Source organism: Glossina fuscipes, unplaced genomic scaffold (genome assembly GCF_014805625.2).
Source record: "Glossina fuscipes isolate IAEA_lab_2018 unplaced genomic scaffold, Yale_Gfus_2 116, whole genome shotgun sequence".
Classification (NCBI taxonomy): domain Eukaryota; kingdom Metazoa; phylum Arthropoda; class Insecta; order Diptera; family Glossinidae; genus Glossina; species Glossina fuscipes.
In genome coordinates, this window is record NW_023998459.1 from 1,476,082 (window position 1) to 1,499,624 (window position 23,543).

Sequence of the window (23,543 nt, forward strand, 5' to 3'; positions counted from 1 at the left end):
TTTAGCTAAATCAATTTACACCTTTCTTTTTAAAAGTTTTCTCCTTTTCATTTGCATTAATAATCTGCACATTCATCCTCCAATTTTTTATGGCCACAACCTAGCGATCGTTGATTCCTGCAGTCTGTCGTGAACGTTAGTTCTTCTTGATTTTCGTTTTTTTTTATTAAAGTCGTTTCGCATTAAAGATGGGATTTCAAATATCAAAGTAAAATTTTAAGGCGACACATTTGCACATCTTCCCAGGTTTTTTTTTTTATATTTTTTTTTTTTTATATCACGATTCAGCGAATATATGGTCGGAATTTTTTTTATTTTTCTTTTCCCAAAAAAAAAACTCAAACCTCCTTCTTTTTGCCCAAACACATTTGCAGCCTTTTCTTCATATAAGGATCATCAAGTCCTTAGACAACCTCTTTATAAAACCAAGCGCGGACCTAGCTTTGCTTATCGAGAGCTCAATAAGCAAGTTAAAATTTAATTTATGGTCATATAGAACGCTTAAATCTGTGAACGATTCGACGTCCTCCAACTTGTGCGAATCAATCAAATACTGAATAATGAATGACTTCTTTCTTGAGAAAGACAGCTTCTTACATTTATTTAGATTTAGTTTCCGAAGATTCAAAGAGCACCGTGCAACCAAATTATTCAAGTCACTATGTAGCTGATGTGATTGCGATTCTGCGGAGAAGAAGAAACCAGTTTCACATCATCAGCTTATTAACATCTGGCTGGAATTCACCGATGGGAGATCATTAATGTATGGGACCTAAGCAGCTGCCTTGTGGTACGCCATACGTCACGCGAAATTCATCCGAGGTGATGAATTTAAACAAAACCCTGAATGATCTAGTGTGCAGATACGAGCTTATGCTTTTCACTAAATAGAAAGGGAAACCAGAGGCTTGGAGATTAAAGTTAATTAAGTTATGGTTAACCAAGCCAAGGCACTCAACTTGGTAATGCATCTACAAATTGTCTACTTCCACTTTTGTGAGAAGGAATAAGGAAAAAAGTTTCCAAAGCAAAGGGAAAGTACCTTAATTCAAGGACTTGTTAAAAATCTTTGCGATAACACCGCATAGCTGGCCAGCACAAGATACATATGATAGAATTAAATCAGGTGAAGGTAGGGAGCTCAACCCTTCAAAATTGTCAGTTTCAGAAATGACCAAATTAGGAATTAAAACCAAATTAGTAATCGGATATCGATAGTTTGCTGATAAATTGAAATTAGCAGTCGAAAAGTTTTGTCGGAAGTATTCCGCAAAGAGATTTGTTGTTTCTACATCCTCTGAGGACTCAGAGCCATTAAAAGAAAGATGCGAGGGATTTATGGAGATTTTTCTTTTGGAATTAACGGACTTAATAAAGTATTGAGGATTAGCAAACAGAGAGGATTTAACAAACTGAAGGTATCTGCAATAATATTGGTGATTGAGTTAATTAAATTTATTCCTTGATGTAGAAGAGGCAAAATAATCATAAGCAGAACAACTTTTATTTTGAAAACTTTGTTTTTCCTATTTTTGTAATATTTACCACAGGAACAGCCAGGGGGAGAGGCGCATTGGTTACTTTTATTAATATTTTTTGGCGATGTACACAGCCTGGACTACATTGGGAGGAGATACTCTAGCCATTTCAACACACCTAGAACGAAGGAGACCTCCAAACTTATTTAGTTTTTTCTTATTAGCGGCTAACTCAACGATAGCGGAAACGGTAGGGAAAGGATGGATCACTAACATCAGTCGACGAACCAGATTTAGGCGAAGGCGGAGGTGAATTATCACACGCTACACCACAAGTCGACACTCATTGAACAATGCGTTGATTTTTTAAATTTCCCACACAAGGTAATGCATTGTTCAGAAATCCCAATCTTTGTCTTCGTGAACAGCTGACAAACGTTAACATCCCGCTTCCTGCAGTCGGGACATGACCAATGTGAATCCCTCGAAGGATCAAGGACTGCATCTGTAGCAATGCCTTTGATACCTGCAGACTTCGCATGACAAAAGCATTCGCACAGCTAATGTGTAATGAAACGTGCAGATACAGTACCTGTTTTTGTTCGACATAATTTAAAAAACACTCCTTGTCAAAAAGTAACAGGCAAGAGATTAAAGACAGCAGAGGAAGAAATTGTGGAAAAAAGGCTAGCATCGCACACAAAAATGGTCTCTCGAATCAGACGTAAACGTCGCACTAGTAAGAACACAGTAAATAAAGAGCAAGCTGCTCCTGCTTAGTGAGAAAAACCGTAAACACGCAAAAAAAGTAAAAACAAGAAAGAGACATATTACGGAGAGCAGCAAGTGCTGATCACAAAAACCAAAACGAATATTATGACAAAAAGATCAATGTAATTCAATTAATTTAAACACTTTATAATTAGCTATTCTTTAAACGCGTATGAAGATAAAAAGTAAGAAGACAGGAAAAAGAAATTGTATTGGTTTTGATTTCTCACATTTTAGATAATTACGTTTTACGTGTTTTAAGGTCTTTAAAATATAGTTCTGCGCCTGGACCTGATGAGATTCCATCATGTATACTTGAAACATGCTCTGTCGAGCTATGTGGTGTTACTTCAATTTTTAATCAATCTTTGAAATCAAGTTTTTTCCCTTTGTGTTGGAAGAGCATTTTCCTTATTCCACTTTACAAATGTGAATATAGATTTAACGTAGAGAGCTAGCGTGGAGAGGTATCGCCAAGTTGAGTGTCTTATCTAAATTGTTTGAGCGAATTGTTACTAAGCGTCTAGTTTTTTCTATTAAATCTTCTCTTCCAGCATGGCTTTCAGAAAGGAAAATTTATTGCCACGAATCTTTAGAGTTTACTTGCCATGGTTTTAAGATTTTTTTAGTGGTTCTCACGCGGATATCGTACATACTGATTTTGGTAAAGCACTTGACTTAGTTAACCATAACTTATTGATGCTCAAACTTTATGCTTCGCTTTCCACTTAGTGAAATGGATACGCTTTTACCTGCGTAACAGATCACTCAAGGTTCCGTCTAACTTCCTCATCGTATCATATGAATTTAATACATTATTTATACATTAATAACCTCGTCTCGGTAGTACGAATACGTAATAGAATATGTGTTCGCAAAGTCTCCTCTTATAGAGCCTGCGGAGGATTCCTTGTGGGTGTAGCGTATTTTGCCCGACTGCAATGCGCTAATTCTTCATTCCTCTTGCCAAGTTAATCGCCTAAAAAAGTCCCTGATTAAATATTTGCGATTGAAACGCTGTTCGTATTGTTCAGATCAAGAATGATTCTTTCTTTATTTCTCATCTCTTATTTATACTTATTTTCTAGCTTCTTAGTTTTCTACTTATGTTTACGTACATCTTACTTAATTTTGTGATCAGCATAATTGTAAATTTACAATTTGGGGTGTTGGTACATACAATTCGAAGGGATTTGAAACTTGTCATAATTTCTTGTTTTATTTTATTAAGTTTTGCTTACTATTTTGATTGGTAACACACTTCAAGTGGACGCACACTTGCAACTGTATGCAGTCACACTACAACTCAGTTATTACTGTTATATTTTTTTTCTTTACCTCCCCTTGCGTAAATGACACTAGTTTTTAATATTAATTAGTACAAGATTTACTTCTAAGAGTCAATTGAATGCGACTGTTCATTTATTTTAGTTCAGTAATGTTCAAGTAAATAAAAAAAAGTAAAATAAAATAAATCCGTTTGGGAAAAAACATTCGTTTTCTTTCGTAAAAGCATTCAATTTCTGAGTTACATCTAAAGCAATGATTTCACATTTTACAGAGAGATGGTCGCATTTAAAATGATTCTCTTAATTTCTCTTCACATGCGTTTGTCATGCTTTCAATGATGACGACATCTTTATCCATAATTAATTTAAGATTTTTATTGTCTTGTCTAAGCGGGAAATCGGTAGATAATATTTCATTTATGGCAAAATATAACATAGTCAAAATATATTTTTTTGACCTCTGAAACACATACCCCAGCACTTTCGATTTATATATGCATATAACACCATTCAAATTTTGCGTTTATATTTTCAGCGGCTAAGTTTCATATTAAGCTACATTGGCTGCGCGTGTGTATAAATCCAATAAAACTTTTCTCGTTTAGCCGTACGTTTACTTCGAAGTACTTATCAAAATAATGGTCATTTTGGTCATTAGGAAGGGCAAGAGTTTCAAATAAAAGACAGTTATAGAAAAAGAAAAATTGCTGATAAAGAAAAAAGAGATACAGATTTTTGGAAATCTTGTAGCAATGGGAAAACACTGTTATTAGACAAATTTATAAAAAAGCTTTGTGTATATGCATAGCTAATACTGGGAGGTAATCATGCAGGCGACATTCACCAATAAAATCTAATCATCTAAGCAACTTTGCGGGTGATGGTCATTAAAAATGCTCACTGAAGACAATAAAATTGCTGTCGCTGAGAACAAATGTGCATTAGCATTGAATATAAATGAAGAAGAGTTATCACAAATCTCTCTTTTAAAGTGGCGTTTGTAGAAAAACGGCTGTAAAGAAAAAATATAAAGAGCTGTTAGAGAATCGATTTTTATTTTCTTTTGAAAATTCCAAATTTAAACTTGCGAATTTGTGTAAATTATGAACAAAAAGAAAAAACAGTTTGGTACAAGTGTAGTTAAAAGATTCAGAAATAAAACTTTGGGCGGTCTGAAACAATGGACAGTAATTGCAGACACTAAGGTTTAACCAAAAATTTGGTATTAAGTAAGTAATTGAATTTTGACAATAAACGACCAATATAATATTTTTCTATATATTACAGCGAATGAACGTCTTCATGGATGGTGTAAAATGAAGCAATTTTCATTAATGGGAAAGTAACACACACACCTAAACGGAATGGCAGTAAGTAATCTAAATATTAGTTTGGGGAAAAAGAAATCCATTATATGAATTTCAGGACTTTATTTAACATGCTTCGGATTGTCCGATTTGGGTCAAATATGCACCATTTTGTTGTATGATTTGTTGCCATTTTAAAGGTAACTTTAAAATGCCTCTCTCATAGAAGTCCTGGTCTCTATTTGCAAAAAACTCTAGTAGTCGATTTTCACAATCCTCCCTAGATTCCAATTTTTTATCATTAAAGAAATTTTGCAATGCAAGAAAAAGATGATAATCGCTTGGTGCTAAGTCCGGACTGTATGGCGGATGCATTAAAACTTCCCAACCAAGCTCCCGAAGTTTTTAGCGAGTCACTGTAGATGTGTGTGGCTTAGCGTTGTCCTGGTGGAAAACGACACCTCTCCTGTTGGCCAATTCTGGCCGTTTCTGGTCAATCGCTATCTTCAAACGGTCCAGTTGTTGACAGTGGAGATCAGAATTTAGCGTTTGGCCATATGGAAGCAACTCATAATAAATAATCCCCTTTCCGGTCCCACCAAATGCATAGCAAAACCTTCCTGGCCGTTTGAGGTGCTTCACCGCTCTTTGACAACGATCGTTTTCGCACAGGGTTATCGTATGTGATCCATTTCTCATTTTTAGTCACCATCCGTTTAAAAAATGGATCTATCTCAAGCCAAGGCCAAGGCTTCGCAGTTGGAAATTCGATCCATCATGTTTTTTTCTGTTAATTGGTGTGGCACCCAAACATCGAGCTTCTTTTTGAATCCAGCTTTGTGTAAATGGTTTAAAACTGTTTTATGGTCGATTTTTAGCTCCTGGGCGATGTTACGACTGCTAACTTCGATCATTTCTCCGATTTTATCGACATTTTCGACGACCGGCCTACCTGTGCGATGTGCATCTTTAAAATCAAAAATTCCTGAACGGAATCTACGAAACCAAAATTGCACATAATTGGCTGTTACAGTATCGGAACCATAAACACCATTCACAATTTTAACCGCCTGGCTTGCATTTTCGCCTTTGTCAAAGAAAAACTGTAAAATGTACCGAATTTTCTCTTTGTTCACTTCCATTTTTAACACGCTGTAACTCACAACTGAATGCACCAAACAAAAAACAGCAAAAGAATTTTTTTTACTGCGAAATGTCACCTTTCCAACGAGCATAAATCTGAAATTGTTTGATCGATACTCTACGAGAAATCTATCAGTGCAACCATCTACCGAAAAAATAATGGATTTCTTTTTCCCCAAACTAATATTTGTTTATTAGCAAGTAGTTTTTGTGTAAATATACGTAAGCATTTCTTTCTAGATGACCAGCATGAAAAGGAAATTATGGCAGTCAATTCCAAATTTTCTTCCCATGATTCCCATGGTTAATGATGCGCTCCAATGGATGAACTTACTGAAATACCAATTGACAGTAAGCTGTAAAGAAAAATTAATGCTCCAAAACCTACATCTTTCTAAGTTTTTTATCAGGTTATGGTGGATACCCCTAAAGCCTTGGCTGAAGACATCTTACTAAACTTCGGCGGACCCCCAAAAAAAGCTCAACGAAATCGATTGCAAGATGACCAACATTATGCAAAGATGCATTGTTGTATGTAAAGGTTAGCACTACAATATTTAGTATTTCGAAATTCTAATTATAGTTTTCCAACATTTCTCTAGGTCGGAGACATAAAGGAGGAGTAGAGGAGGCGCTACAAATCAAAGGCGCTGTGAAGACTCGGATAAGGTTGTATACCGTTACACAACATGTGCGTCCACTGTAAAGTGGAAGGAGATTATTTCAATACTCCGACTCCTGAAATATAAATAATTTTTAAGGTTATAACTCGCATAAAAGTTTACATAAAAATTAAACAAATATTTAAAGTATGACTTCCGATTTTGAATGAAAGACCTTTTTATATAATAGATCTTCTTCTTTAATAATCCGCAGCAGTTAAACGTAAATTTCTAGCAAAACGAGGATGTTCTTTTCAACATTCAAATTCATTTATCATATAATCTAACACAAATTTAATATAATTTTTTTTTCATTTCATTTTGCATACTTGTCAACGCGTACCATTACGAGTTTGTTTCTACAAATAGAACGACTTGGCTCTCATTTTTTATGCCTCAATTATTAGTGTATTGTAATGGAAAATTTGACGGGAAGCATTGGAAAGTTGGGGACAATGGTACCTGACTAGCCTCTTGGCGATAATGAATTGTCGGCCAAAAACGACAAGGCGACAATCGTCAGCTGACGTGATTACTTCTAATGTGAATAGGCGTAATAAAACAAAACGAAAAAATACGAAATTATTAAGAGTGAGTTTTCAAAGCAAGAAGAAGGCGGTTTAAAATCCACAAAAACCCATAAGATTTTTTAAATATATTATTGTTAATTTGTTATATTTGTTAAATATATTATTGGTCTTATTTTTTGATAAAAGACGCTTGTTAGAAAAGAAAGCGAACTGAAAGTCTACATGAAAACAACTACATACCCACGCTGTGTATATATGTAGTCGATTGCTCATATGTTACATATAGTGAGTATCATTAATATTGGGTTTTTTCGCTCGACAAAAAATAAACGAGTATTAAACCTAGACTTTTGTCTAAATATAACAATATATTTCACTATTTCGTACTACCAGGGAATACATTTTAATATGTATAAAAAACCAACCACTATTCCAGTAGATAAGACAATCGCGTCATCAATATTGGCTTTTTTTCATACCAGGAAATGTACGAAGAAAAACACAGAATATTATTAAAAGTTGATATTTTCTGGGGCATCCCTTTTGCTTAACAACGTCATATAAACGTTTTGACATATTTTGTATAAGTTTTCTTGTGTAGGAAACAGGGATATTACTCCACTCTTCTTGTAGTCTATTTTTCTGACCTTGGGCAGAAGAGATTGAGTATTCTCGCACATGGCGGACTATTTATCCCATATATTTTTGATGAGGCCATGCCTGGCCAAAGTACTTTACCCTTTTCCCAAATCACTAGTCTTGAATCCGGTGAAAAATATGTGATGAAATGGATGGTTCGTCCTATTACATTTGTGAATTGTGAACAAAGAAGAAATTTTGATGAAGGTAAGCAAATTTTTTTTTTTTTAAATCGAGCAAAATTAAGCAATGATCACCAGTCTGTACATTTCCAGCCCAATGTATCACAACTTTCTTTCGTGCGCGTTCATTGAAGAGGAGAACAATGACATCCGCGACCCTCTAGCGCCACGTCATAGCAAAGTAAATTTGGCATTGGTGAATAAAAAGGTTAATATTACAGTATTTAGTATTTCGAAAATTTAACTATAGCTTTTGATCATTTATATAGGTCGCTGGCGTATTCCACACGGAAAACGAAAGAGCTGCTATAGCCCAAAGAAGCTTCGAAGACTCGCAAAAGATGGTGTAGCTCTTTACCACATTTGCCTCCATTACAAAGTGACAGGAGATTATTTGAATTCTACAGCACTCCAGGCGATCTATAAAGATGATGGTGTTGAAGTTTGTGTGGAGGCACCATGATAGACGCAGTGGAGTCAACCAGTTAGAGGACGGCCGACACAATTTATAAATGTAACAATCTTAAAATATTAATAATTTTTAAACTTATAACTCGCACAAAAATTTATAAAGGTTAAATAAATACTGAAAGTAAAACTATTTATATATTGGATAATCTTTTTATTTGTTCTTGTATGATCATACAAGAAAAAGAAGAAAATTTGATATGACGATGACGTTTATATGAATTAATCAATAATAACATATTATAACACAACTGTTAAGCTTCATTTTTATTGAAAATCTCGTAATGCATTAATATGGAGCTGCGGCAACATTTTGTGCCGCCTGCCTAGTCCAGCTACATTTACAAAAATAAATTATGACTAATTTCCAACATATCGGGATCACTCATGTTGTGACGTCACATAACACTCCTATGGTCCGTCGGAATTGTTCCCCTATCCGTTGGTCTGTGTCTATGTATTTGTTGGTCCGTTAAGTCGCCGTCCTTACTTATCCCATCCTCACGAAACTTTCTCTTCTACTTCATAAATGTCATGAGGGACATCATTTTTTTTTATATATACATACAAATTTTTTTTTTTAAGTTTTCGTTTAATTTTGTTTAATTAATTACTCCTTTCGACAGATTTTTTACTTGGTGTGATTTTCTTCTTCCTTCCCTTCCTCACATGGCGCTTTCTTTGGTATACTGCAGCACATGTATTCCTCCCGAGGTGCAAAAAAAAAAAATCAGACTGTTCACTCCTTGTTTTTTTTTTACTATGATTTGTTCTCTTCTAGACTACCATTAAACCCAATTTCTTGATGTTCACATATTTCTATCGATAATAGTTTGGTATTACTTTTGTGTATAAATTTAGCACAATATTACAGTAAATTATCAAGAATTCATGAAATATTTAAAAGTTTTAGGTCGACATTTGTGTATGTACGTATATGCGAATTAAAATTTTGTTTTTTTTTGTTTTATAACTTTCAGAGACCTTTACCTCCATTATCTTGTCAACGACTCTTTTTGCCAATGAAAAACTTTTTTCTCTTTAACTGGAAAAAATAATTAATTCATTTCTCCATTTAAACATACTTGACTTCATCGAGATTCTGTATCAGACTCCCCGTTTAAATATTAAATATATAAATAAGTGAAAAAATAATGCTTTCGGTTATTCGGAAATACCGTTGGAATTTAGTTACTCTTGCGTTCGGATTATACACACGTCATGGATGGCTATGCAAATTTTCCAATATCCAAGGGGAAGTGTCTTCCCCTAAATAACACGCAGACCTGTGATAATTTTGGACCTTCAAAGTAGCTGATTGATTATTGCAGAAGTCTGCGTGACGATGCATACCCCTGCTATGTGCAGTGGAAAGATTCCCGTTGTCTGACTCTCCGCTGAGCAATTATTTCTGCACTAGGAACAAAATAGTCTCACTCAATCTTGGCTTTGCTTATGTCATTGTCAAAAAACATCGTTGGGCCGGCAGCGCGAGGGAAAATAGGAGTGGATACATAAGCGTGTATTTCTAGGAGGTAGTCTTTTGTTCTCCATTGACTTCGCTTCCATCGTATTCATTGGAGAACGAAGTATTTGCCACTTTTTCTTTTTAGAATACTATTTGGACTGGAAGAGACTTGGCTTGATCAAGGACTTGTCAAAGTAGAAAACGCTTAGTGTGAACACGAAGCCTGAGCTTTAATGAAAATTACGATTAGTTTGGGTAACTAACTGATATCCACTACTTTACTTACTTGATTTTAAATATAATTATTATTTTGTGAGTGTTTTCACGTCCGTTTTTACATATCGTGGAGGTTAATATTTATTTTATACATTCTGCTGTAATTTACCTCTTACGTTACAGTTTAATTTTTTTCTTTTTTTTTCTTTGTGTCGTGTTCTTTGGTCTAATTTTTACAATAAAAAAGTGATAGTGATATTTGTAGACGTTCAATGCATAATTGTATGTTGAAATTACTAGTAGGTGAAATAAATGTAGAGTTTTTGGCAAGGATGACGAACAAAGCATATATGTTGGGCTTACGCCGATAGCTTTAAGCAGCGTAAAACGGCTTTGCCCTGAGCGAGCCCTGAACATGGCGGACCGTTTTGTGTTAGAATGTAAAACTAAAAAGAAGTCGTTGAATGAAAAGGGGTCGATATTGTTGATATCTGAGGAAGAGCAGGAAAAACAAATGAGTTCCCAACAGATAAGTGGATTTTCAGATAATTTTTATTGTTATTGTCAAATTGGAAATTTAGAAGCCACCGCACCCCACTGCTTTTGCTTCCCATCACAATATCACAATTAATCACTTCTTACAACATGATTGCATATTTGCGAAATGGCTTCGTTGAAACTAATTGAATTGCATTGACTTGAATTTCCGCTAAAACGGCTAAGAACCGTCATCTGATTTTTCCTTTTACATCGCTTCTTAAACAGAATTCCCTTATGTTCAGAATGGAGAGAGCACAGAAACGCACAGAGTTGCTTTCAAAAAATGCAAATCCTCGACCATGAAAAACTTCCCCGACCATGAAAAATTTTCCCGACAATGCAAACATCCCCGACCATGAGAAATAATGTATATGATTTGTCAGAACGGTACAGTTTTTTGAATTTCGCCCTCACTGTGCGACAATATTAAATTTGGTAAATTATAAATATCCCCGACCATAAATTCCCAGACCATAAATATCCCTTCAAAGATGCAGAAATTCGTAGTATTTTTATTATTGATGAAACTAAAAAGCTTAATTGGAATGGTCTTATGAAATCATCCAAATCGGTTAATTGCAGTGCTCCAGTAAAATCTAACATTTTTTTCAATGTATTTTTTGAAAACTAAGTCCTTTTAGTATTTTTTATTTCCTTCTAACATCAACTAAAGCAATACAATCCATAGGTCAGCGTCCATCCAAAGAGCGTCACTATACGGTTGTCATAGAAGTTCGAGCATCTAGAAAAAGATTTTTGGGTTGTTGAGTGGTGATGGACTAAGCCAATATATTTCAATTTCGTAAGAAAAAAAATGGACTTATGTACGCTACATCCCACTATTTTTCAAATATGTAAAAACACTATGAGACCATTCAGGGAGGCCTTTCTCTTACAAGTTAGTCTTCAGAATGAGCTCATCGCTGTTCAAGAATCTTACACCTAGACCTACGCTATCTCGTTAGCCTTGGCAACTGTGCATTTCGTGGTCTAGCAGAGAAGAGTTTGTAATTATACAGAATTGTTTTGCGAAGTATTTCTCCGAAAATTCAATTTTTCATATCTATGAGATTGCCGTCCATAAATAATCCTGCGGATTTCCTAGTGAACCAAAATTAAAACAACTGCGTTCGAGCAACCATCGGTTTCTACAGACGTTGCCCTCTCGTTACATAATGAGAGTCCCACTTTTCTACCCCTCGGCCTGTTGATCACGAATTTGAACAAGAGCAGAACTCATTACTTACCCGATATCTGGGCATCTCAGCTCTACCTTCACTTTTATCCGGAGCGAGCATGAAAGTGAAGGAGGTTATAAATTTTACACCACTCACACTTATATCGCCTGAACCAAGTTTTTAGATTTCATTATTCTGCACTTGATTTGATTGATTTCGAACTTTTTGATGGTTAACAATAATTATTCCTCCCGGTGCAGTTGCGGGACGCGCCATTTAAATTTATGCTTACTTTGGTCGCTTTCGCTGAAACCTTTAAATTAGGCGATTCCACGGAACAGTAGGAATCCTCTTGTCAAGGGAGCGATGGTTCATCCCACAAATGAACGGCCAATAATTCGGTGTTCTTTTCGGAAGAACATTGTTAATGCTCACTTGGTTGGTTCTGTAGGTTTTGAAACAAGGGTAATTAACTTGGCTCATACACTTCCGTTAAGAATTGTTCAGGATATATCGCTCATTAAATTGATTGATTTCGCCGTAGCGTTCATACGTAGCTTTCCATATCTGCAATTTCTTCTTTTTTGTTTGTTAATGCAATTTTTTAATTCCTAAATACGCATTTCTCTTCGGTTGTTATTGATTACTCAACCATCACCTTTCCTTCGTAGGACTGCGGTGACTGGTATCCCTGGAATTTCTCAGTTTTTTCCTTTTACGACCTTTGAATATTTTTGAAATACTTCCAAGCGCAGCTGGTGGTTAATTTTTACGTGGATTTTACTTTTTTTCCTTTATATATATATATTAAAAATCTCGAGCTTCCAAGCTCTTAACAAAACATTCCACGAGATTCCAGTTTACCGTGTGATATCGGACTTGAATTTTTTCTTACATAGTCAGTTTTCGTAGGAATGTTAGTGTCTTTGTTTGCTTTCATTAAATCAAATGCAATATTAATCCAAGATATTTTTACAAGAAATAAAATGTATTCATTACATCTTCAAACGCTTTATAGAAAGTTTTTAAATGTTTTTTTCCAACAAGTCATTCCCGCCTTGCTTTCTTTCTTTTAGTGAAGTTGACACTGCCCCAAAGCCGATTTTCATCTTCTTTTCTCTTTGTTTTCTGATTTTCACCCAAGTTCGCGTTATTACGTTTAACCAATCGAAGCTGATCAATATTTAGAGTGCAGCACCTCTTGCTTTGCATTTAAACACATTTTTAACAATTACCTTCACTCGTTGGTCTCGCACGCACAACTGCTGCTGCCCTATCTGTTGAAAACGCACACAAACGGTTACTGCTTAGAGGCCTTAGAGGCATCAAGCGTATTCCACGAAAGAATGTTCCAAAAAAGTTCTTCATAACCTTTTTTGACAATTGCAGCTGAATAAGTAAATCAACTTGTCGCACTTAATCCGAACAAGGGGTGAGCGAAATTTTTGAAGCAGTTTTTTTTTCGCTCTTTCAATTCTTTCTCAATTGTCATTAAATTGAGACAACCTGTTGCATTGAAAAAGCGAGTCTGAATTTGGTGACAATTGAGAAAGAACTGAAAGAGCGAGTCTGAATTTGGTGACAACCTGTTGCATTGAAAAAACGAGTCCGAATTTGGTAACAATTGAGAAGGATTGAAAGAGCGAGTCTGAATTTGGTGACAATTGAGAAAGAATTGAAAGAGTGAATCTGATTTTGATGACAACCTGTTGCATGGAAAAAGCGAGTCCGAATTTGGTGACAATTGAGAAGGATTGAAAAAGCGAGTCTGAATTTGGTGACAATTGAGAAGGATTGAAAAAGCGTCACTTTCGCTTAGAGTAACTTTCCACTTTCTCTTCGCGTTCCTAATTCCAACGTTATATATAAACTCCGGGAAAATATTCTGCCTACCTTATCGGCGATCTGCAAAAATATGTGTAGCGTTCTTTCGATTTATCTATTTTCGTTTACTTTTATTGCAGAAACTCGTATAGTGTTCTTTCCATTTATATATATTCGTTTACTTTTATTGCGAAATTTCGTATAGTGTTCTGTCGATTTATATATTCTCGTTCACTTTTATTGCAAAAATTCCTGTAGTGTTCTTCCGCTTTATATATTTTCGTTTACTTTTATACCCCAGACAGACGTCAGATTTATACTTCGCTACCTGATTTCCATCCCCTTCTTACATAATTTCTTTTCGCTGCACTGCTTTCAAATATTGCTCTCAAATTTTTTTATTATTTTTCTAAGCGAGCCTTCTGGTCAGGAGAACCATCAACATTCACTGTCGCAAAATCGCCACAATTAGAACCTTTTATCTTCCTTTCAATATCCAGCTTTTGATATAGCTCTAATAGCTATTCCAGAATTCGTAGCAAGAAGTAAAAACCAAGATTTACGCAATTTCATTAAACTGTCAGAAAACCGATGCAGTTTAGTTATTGAACATTTTAAAATTGACTGATATATTATTTAATATAAAGTAGTATTTTATTTAACATAAGGAAGCCAAGTAGAGAAAAAAAATAAAAGAGAAAAATACATAAGAAATATACATACAATAAATATATAACAAAGCAACAAAGTAATACATCTTTATATTATTATAATTTCTTATATTTCATATACAGGGTCATTCACCACGGGTGCCGCTTTCATCAATTCAGCCAGGCCGGATACTCGTAACATGACGGATGACGTTCTGGTATTCGCAGGTATTGTCGGACCTAGAGGAGATATTGAATATTATATTCAATTTTGTAAAAGTAAAGACAATTGTTAGCAAAACCGAATACGCTGTTATTCTCTCTATCATGTGCTACAATTCACTTTAGACGAACACAGTAAATTTCAGTGCAAATTCTGGAAAGTCTTCTGTTTCCATCGCTCAACACACAATTACTCTGTGAACCTTTCTACCTTTCTTTTCTCTTTATTTATTTCTTTTCTTTCTGCATTTTCACTGGAATCTTTCACGTTTTGCTTTTTAACCACTTGTCAACAACATTCTTTATTATAGGTATAAAAGATTGTACCTTTTTCAATATGCCTTCGAAATTTTATAAAATTAATTTTATATATCCAATTTTTGTCGTGTATCTTCCTTTATTGTATGTATATATTTTCCGTATTTTTCTCGCAACTTCTATATAAAGTATTTTCAAGATTTTTTGCATGTTGGGATTAGTGGAATAAGCTTCATGAATCCCTTCATCAGTTCATATAATTTTTATAAGCGACGATAAATAATTGCTTTATAGACAAAACAAAATAACTAAGAGTACATAAAAACCAGGGTTATTGTGGAGAAAGAACAGAATAAAGATACAAAAATTGGAAGAAACAAGAATAACCCAGACACAAAGTGGTTTTATTGAACGATATTTAGTATTAATATATTAGTAATTTAGTTAATGAAATTTATTTATTTATTTATCTCTTTTGTTGCTAGAAAAGGCGGGGCACTAAGGGTAATCACTTATCTAAAAGCTAGTTTTCAAGAAAGACCAATGTTGATATTGGATGTCCTTTCCTTCACTAATGATTTTCGTCATGGGTTTAGATGCTATAATTTACATTGAGTGAAAAAAGAGAAATGAGAAGTGAATGTGCGTTAATATGTGTTTTTAGCTGCCAAAATTCAAAAATTGACAGTTGGGAATTGATTATGATTTTTTAGTTAACTCGCATTTATTTGAACAGCATATCTTAAAAGCCATTTGTTGCGAAGTATGTATTGCTTTCGTCAGCCGGAATTTATTTGGAACAAAATAATGTAAAAGTTAGAATCGAATTTCAAATTTGTTTGTTTAATATGATACAATCAATAACAAAATCATACAAACATAAATAAGCACAAAATCATGTAAAATTTAGATTAGAGTAATGAGTGTTTATGAGATATGATAAGATTTTAGTCTTACAATTTATTCTCTGGCTACATTAACAATAATAATAATTGAATTATCGAACCAAATGGAAGGAGAAAGCAAGGGTTATGTGTGTGGTACATGACTAACGCCGAAGAAAGAAAGAAAGAAATTATACCCATAAAGGAATCCGATTTTTGCATGCGTAATTAGCTCATGAATCAAACTCCAACATTTTCACAACGTTTGGAAACCAGCTGATGTTATTCCTATTTTTGAACCAGCCAAACCAGTAAACAATGTTAACATTTATCGATCCATTGGTTTCTTCACTTTCTAAGCACTATTTTTGGATGCGTTATTAATGACAAGTTAATAAAAACCATTTCTGGAAAAATATTCTTCCAAATGAATAGTTTGGTTTTCACTCCAGTTAGCCATGCTAGAAACAAATTTTATGCTAAATAATCAATCGGATTAGTTGTTTTTGGCGTTGAAAAAGCCTTTGCTACTTTTTGGCATAATGGTCCAATTTTTAAAATTATATTTCTTGGTTTTCCGCTGCTTGAAAGCTTTTGATTGTTTTTCTCCTTTAGATGAATTTTTGGATTTATTACCTATTCCTGCAAGTTTCACGTAAAATATTTGTTCTGGGATCAATTTCGTATTCTAATTTCTGGACTGGCTTCTCAAAAACTAACTGTATTAAGTTCAGTCTTGCTACCGCTGAATTAGCCATCAACTTTGTCGCGGAAGACCTTAAGTTGCAAAATACTTTATGATTTTCTAGAAATATTTTGGCAAAAGCTTGAAAGAGTTTACTATATCGATATTTAAGAGGCCGAATAACATCGCCTTTTGTGCTCAGAAGGTTGCTATCATTCGAAAATGGTTTGCTGGCATAATGCTTTTCGAAATTTGAAAATTTCACTCTCGACAAAGAGAGCGTACAGAAGATTGTTTATGTAGAGGGCTTATTGACGTTAACAGCTTTACTGGCTTCTGTAAAAATTTCTGATTTTAATTACGCACAAAATATGGTTGGGAACTTTAAACAAATTAGACTTGGGAAACTTTTCAGGCACTGGGCGTTAAACTGCGTCTGTTACATTCGCGGTATCTAAACTAATGCAGTTATCTACATCGTCTGTTGTGGATGTAGAGCTAGCATAGGTTTGTTGATCATTGAAAGTATTAGTAAGAAAACATCGACAACTTTTCCAGTTAGATATATTGTAATCAATTATAAAATTTTCTTGAATAATAGTTCTGTTTTGGGTATTCTTCCTATTTCTACCGCAAAAGTGATGGCTTCCAATCAAATATGTTTAAAGTGATGAAGCAAGAGCAAGAATAGGACAATTCTTGAAAAGCCATTCAAGCTAGAAATGTGTAATAAATTAGAAATGCGTAAAAAATGAGAAATGAACTAAGCAAAACGATCGAAACATAATAAGTGTCTAAAAAGGGATATTAGCGAGCAACTTAGTGAGGGATTCATGTGGAAAGGAAAAGTCCAATTGCCAAATGGACACTTCATTCATTTCATGCGTGTAGGATTTGTTTGACATCATCTGCAATCGAAACCAATCGCTGCAAAATCTGAATTTCAAGTTCACGTTAAGGAGTCAATTTGACATACAAATTTCAAATGGGATTGGAAAACAGGCCGGGCCGGGGAAGCAGGAACGACGGAGCAATAGCAAAATGCAATTATAATTTTAGACAAAGTAGATTAGGAATAAACTCCCAATATTCGCGATCAATTCGCGTCATTTTCATTTTCTTGTCAAAAACTTGCAAATGGTAAACACAACAGGCGGCAGCAAATTGTTGTAGTAAACTGCTTTAAAAAAAAAAAGTAGCGAAACGTATGGTTTTACAACCAAAAATAAAGAAATCAACGTAAACAAATATAAAAAATTTATAATTCTTGGTTTTGAATTTTGATCGTTAGCTCGGAATTTTGCAATTCGAGGTATCGTTTTGTTAAACTTCATAAGCTGCCTAAATGTTATGTCTCCATCGAAAGCCTTTTTGTTTGTTAATTAATCCATAATTTGGAAATTATCATTTGTCACTTTCTACTAAAAAAATTTGATCAATATACATTAACTTTAAAATAAATGTCTTTATTGCTTGTTTTTCATTATGTCATACTTGGCAACACAATGTGGGTGTACAAAGTAAATTGTATTATACGGCAACATGTTTGAACTGTGGCAATGCTGTAAATGTAATTGAGACTTCGGTAATGATGCATTAAGACGTTTTTCGGATAAATAGTTACTAAATAGTAAACAGTGGACACCCAGTTCTACCATATAATACGTAAAGCAAAGAATGAAACATGAAAACAAGATATATATGTGAAAAAGAACGATAAAAGATCGATTTAAAAATGAATAAACCTTTTTACTGATTGAAGAAATGAAGAATTAGGAAAAATTAAGTTAAAAAAAGGACCACGGGGTGAACCCCACTGACGCAGTTAAACAAGTAAAGTAAAAGAATTGGTTAAGTTGTAAATATTCACGCCAAAAAACAGTATAAGGTGTTTAAGTCCTTCCTTTCTGTCCAATCTTGCTCGGGTTGACGCTAAAATTTGTCGAAATCGTATTTTATTGCTAAATCTATATGAAAGGATTGAATTAATAAGTACGTTTAACATTTAATTGAAACATTGTAATTATAAACAAATAGCAATATTTCCCTCAAAATATTGGTTATTATTCACTACTTCTTCCCTTTTAACAGAAGAACAACTGCTGGTCTGTAACATTGGTAAGTTAGTGCAACGAATCTTTCAAACTCACTTGATAACATGGTCGACGAAAACAAAACTGGATTTGATATGTCGTAAAAGAATATTTATTTATTTATTTATTTATTTATTTATTTTAATTCTACTTATACTAGAAACTCAACTAAACAAATAACAGTCGAGTTCAATTGGCTCTTAATGCAAAACTTTTATCAATTAATAATAAAATTTAGTATAAGTACAATAAAACAAATAAGAAGAAAAAAAAAGAAAAAGAAAAAAAAGCATGTACACTATCAGCATAGGGACACACTTACAACCGGTACAAGACTAAATTGCAAATGAACCCCTAAACCATCGCAAACATGCATAAGCCTGACAACCGATAATAAATTGTCAATAATTCACTTTCGAAACGTAACGACATTTTAAGGATAAAAGCTAGTTTAAATACGACAAAGGTAAATCGCGCGTATTAAGCAATGTTGCTTTAATGGACTTTAAAGAGTCCGATAACGAGAATAAGTGGTAGACGTCATTTAGGTTCTTGCAAACGACTCTGAGCGGATTGAACAGCTCATAATTAAACTTACACTGACTAAGCTATAGAAAATGAAAATCCATACCCGAGAGCACTGTGCGCAAATATTAAAATAAACCAAATGATTATAGAAGCTTACTGCAAGAGACTTTCAGTTAATGAAAAGATAAATGTAAATAACGAAACGTGAGAGAATGTTTTATTAACGTAGCAGAGCAACAAACAACGCTTTGCTATTGGCTGCTATTGTGGTGCTATTTGGCGGTATAATTTTCACTCCGAAAAACTTTGCATATAAGCTTGGAATTCGACCGGTTGGCGAACATAAATAAAAGGTGCGATTTAAATTCTGGTTTACTAATGCCATGATGTGAGAACAAACATCCCCACCGACCATGCACAAAAACCTAGTTGCGGCGATTGAAAACGTACTCTCTTATGTAACTCTAAAGTTAAATCACCGCGGCGATCGTTGTCAGCGACATTGAAGTTTTAATGTTTAAAATTGCGTTTCATGTTTAAGATTATTTTTACTCTCGGCCTCATTGACAAGAAGCCACTAAGAATATCAGTAACAAGATACATACGCCCTTACTTCTTGTAAACAAACTTTGACAGACTACTGCCTTGTGTACAGAGGGGTTGAATATCAATAGATCCTTAACATTCGATAGAAGCGCATTGGCTTTTTCTATCAATATGATTGGTTCTTTTTTTGTGTTCTTAAAAGTGTAGATAATAATAGGTTGTTCTGTATTTTAAATATTATTATTATTATTATTGTTATTTTAATTTTAGACTAATGAATTGAATTCTTAGACTAAAAAAAGAGACATTGAGCACTAGCAACACAGGCTATCGGCTCTAATTTAAATAAATGGATATTAGATAAAAAGCTTAGTAGTATTAATAAAGTAAAATATTGAATTGATATTCTGTTCTGAAGTTGATTGTAGAATGTTCAAAGGGTTAATCGTTCCAAATGCAATACTTCTAGCCAAGAAAAAGTTGAGGCAGTCGCAGAGAATGTGCTTTATAGTAAGAGTTTGTCCACAACAGCAGATTGGGGGAGAAGACTTCTTCAGGATCCATTGGTGAGTTGCAATTGGATGACCAAGGCGAATTCTCGAAAATGTTTGGATCTTGGTTTTCTCAACGTTTGTTGGATATAGAGGTGGAGTTAATTGAGGGTTAATGCAAGAGTAGTGTTGATGATGGTATTGTAAATTTCCTTCTGCAATTTTCTCTTTAACTTTTCTTCCAATGTTTCTTTGAAGATCCAACTTTTCCATGACATCATCCATAATTAGAGGAGCAGAAGCAGCATACTTTGCCGCTCGATCAGCCTGCTCATTTCCCAGCAAACCGATGTGACTTGGTACCCATAACATTTTAATTTTTCCGTCGGGTGTAGTAATTATATTCCTTAATTTGTTGATGGTGCTCCATCTCGAAGTCGAAGGGTTCCGGGTAGCTTGTAATACAGACAAACTGTCAGTAACAATGACGGTTTTGAGTTTGTTTTTATGAGCAAGGTTGGCAGCGTGAAGGATAGCTCTGGCTTCGGTTATGAAAGTTGAAGTGCTTTCGTGAAATATGTGGTTGAGAAGAACCCGTCCTGTAGCATCTACCACCGCACAAGCAGGAGGCAGACCAGGAGATTTTGAGCCGTCTGTGTACAAAAGATTCCAACCAGTATTGTCCAATACTTGGGTTTTCTCAGCTATTAGATTCCTGAAGACGTAATTTGGAGTATCTTCTTTCTTGTGCATAGACAGTGAGATGTCAAAAGAGCAGTCTTTCAAAATCCAGGGAGGTTTAACCCAAAAGAGCGGGAAATTTTTAAGGGAATGTTCAATTCCTTTGTGATGCACAAACAATGGTCAATTGCAGATGGTGTATGAAATTTACCCTTGTTAAAAGGGAGTTTTTTAAACGAAGGCAGTGTGCTTTCCAACGATAATTATTTGAAAACGTGAGCCCGAGAACATGGAGCGTCTGCACATTTAGTACTGGTAAGCCGTTAATATGCATCAGTAGGTTTCCTGCATCGCACATTTGCTTTCGACAAATGTGCATTTTTTTGATTTTTGTATAGAGATTATAGCTCCTGACGAGTTTGCCCATGTGGAGATCTCACATGCAATAGATTCGAGGATGTTGATTGCTTTCGGGTTGTCTTTTTCTTTTGTAAAAATGTATACTTCGTCCGCGTAGAGACAATGTTCCACTCTTGGTACACGGCAAAGAATTTCGCTAATTTCGTTGAAAGCGATCTGGAAAAGCGTGACAGAGAGAGGAGATCCTTGCGGAATGCCATTCATTAGCGGAAAGGAATCAGAAAGATGATTGTTGATTCTAACTTTGAACCGCCGATGCGACATGAATGATTTGATGTAGTTGAAGAATTCGGGTCCAACATTCCATGATTTCAAGAGTCTTAAGATAACATGAAGACCAACTCTGTCAAATGCTTTTTCGAAATCAATTGAGAGAATTGTTACGTGATTTCGTTCGGAAATTGCCTTGCTTGTGAAATAATCAATATGTAACAGAGCGTCGATGCATCCTCCACCCCGCTTGAAACCAACTTGTTGCTTTGTTATCAGGTTCTTGGATTCAAGAGACCAAGATAATCTAGATGCCATAATCTTGTCTAAAACCTTAGAGAGGCAAGATAAAAGAGAAATTGGGCGATAATCAGATGCGATGGAGACATTTTTTGACTTTGGAATTGGAACAACTGTTGCCATTTTCCACATGTAGGGTATATGGCCAGTCATAAATACCGTATTATATATGTCCAGTAATTTCTTTTTACTAGACTTAGACATAGCACTGATCATTTGGTATGAGATGCGGTCTAGACCAGGTGTCTTCCCCTTCAAATTGGAGAGACAACTTCCAAGTTCTGAGGTAGATACGCTATTTTCCAGGAACATGGCACATCTATCGATATTATTTGAAGGAGATATTGGAGTCCTTTTATTTTCAATGAAAGCACTGGAGAAGTTGCTGTCAGAGGAGTATTCGCACCACACTTTTCCAAAGTAATTAGAAATCTCATCTGCGTCAGTTAAAGTTCCATTGGGAGTGCAGATGGCAGAAATTTGGTTCAGGTTTGAAGTCCCATTAAGTCTGTTGATTTTGTTCCAGACAACTTTCATTGATGTATTTCTGTGAATTCGTCTCGAGAAAAGTTCGAAACTAAGTGCCTTTGATTTCCGTAATTCCTTCCTGAATAGAGCATTGGCCTTTTTGTATAATAACAAGTGATTCTGATCAGGACATCTCTTAAAGCGGTGCCATAGATCCATTTTATTTTTCCTCAAAAACGAAAGCGTGTTGTTCCACCATGGAACCCTAGCTCGTTTAAAAGAGGTGTTGGATTGAGGAATAGAAAGATGAGCAGCCGTGCGAATCGATTTAGACATAATAGCAGCATCATGGTTGCAGTTTCCGTTAAATGGCTTTGAGTTCAAAAATGACTCCACCTGTTTGGAGTAATTGATCCAATCCGCTTTATCTAGGAGGAATTTGGCCTGTTTTGCTGGAGTAGCAGACGACGTTGAAAGTTTAAGATCGGTTATGATTGGAAAGTGATCACTATTATGTAGATCATCAGAAATAGACCAGGACACCAAAGGAAGAAGTGATGGAGAGCAACATGTTAAATCAATATGTGGAAAAGTATGATGAGTTGAGAAGTGCGTTGGTTTTCCATCATTTAAAACGCAAAGGTTGCTTTGAAAAAAGGCCTTTTCTAAAACAGTACCGCGAGTGTTGTTCACTGTTGAGCCCCAGATGGTATTCCAGCTGTTGAAATCGCCGCATATAATTAATGGGGGGGAAAGTACGGAGAATAAACTGTAGAGTTCTTGCTGAGAAAACGATTGAGAAGGTGGAATATAGAGCGAAAACACTGTAAATTTTATATTTAATATTATTTGTATCGCTACGGCTTGTATATTTGAGCTTAAATTTATGCGTTTGTGAGGTATACTTGATTTTATAAAAACACCTACTCCTTGTTTGGAATATGAATTTTGATCAGCATTCGTGAAGTATCCAGTATATGATTTGGGTGGAATAGGATTAAAAGAGCTTCTACAATGGGTTTCTTGAAGCGATAAAAAGGTTGGATTAAAATCATTTATGAGTGTACGGAGTTCATCAAAATTATTAATAAGTCCCTTAATGTTCCATTGTAGAATTTTAAAAACTTTATTTAATTGTAATGACATGTAAGCAGAGTGGAGGGAGGGTTAAGTTGACATGTCAGCGTCTCTGTCGAGAAGGTCACTATAGGACTTTTTCGTGAATGATTTATTCTTACCAGCAGAATAATCTGTATTTAGGTGATTTGGTACATTTGAAGCGCAACGGGTTGGCGCGTTGGTGAATAATTTGAAATTGAAGGTTGATTGAGGGATGAAAGAATGGATTCATTAACACTTGTGATTTGTTGAGTAAAGTTGAGAGCTGGAGATTCTGGAGAATTTGGTATATT

The 23,543-nt window shown here is 34.8% G+C and overlaps 1 protein-coding gene and 1 long non-coding RNA gene across 10 annotated transcripts in view; both read left to right on the forward strand.

Moving 5' to 3' along the window:
* The window catches only part of LOC119640266 (rho GTPase-activating protein gacF), a 461,105-nt gene that overhangs the window by 50,146 nt on the left and 387,416 nt on the right, over window positions 1–23,543 (forward strand). For 2 of the 8 annotated variants that reach the window (XM_038038169.1, XM_038038170.1), the window contains exon 3: window positions 14,490–14,573. The exons of 4 other annotated variants lie outside the window; for them this stretch is intronic. In XM_038038169.1, coding sequence (XP_037894097.1) covers window positions 14,553–14,573 — 21 coding nt within the window. In that variant the 5' untranslated portion in view covers window positions 14,490–14,552. Of the gene's footprint in view, window positions 1–4,825; window positions 4,909–6,228; window positions 6,340–6,398; window positions 6,530–6,590; window positions 7,000–14,489; window positions 14,625–23,543 lie in introns of those variants that run through there. 2 more of the 8 variants (XR_005247638.1, XM_038038167.1) reach the window with 2 other exon arrangements.
* Window positions 7,514–8,510, forward strand: LOC119640267. 2 transcript variants are annotated; one of them, XR_005247640.1, is made up of 3 exons: window positions 7,514–8,026; window positions 8,080–8,209; window positions 8,271–8,510. It is a non-coding gene; the product is annotated as an uncharacterized LOC119640267 (long non-coding RNA). The 2 variants fall into 2 exon arrangements; XR_005247639.1 differs by having other exon boundaries at window positions 8,095–8,209.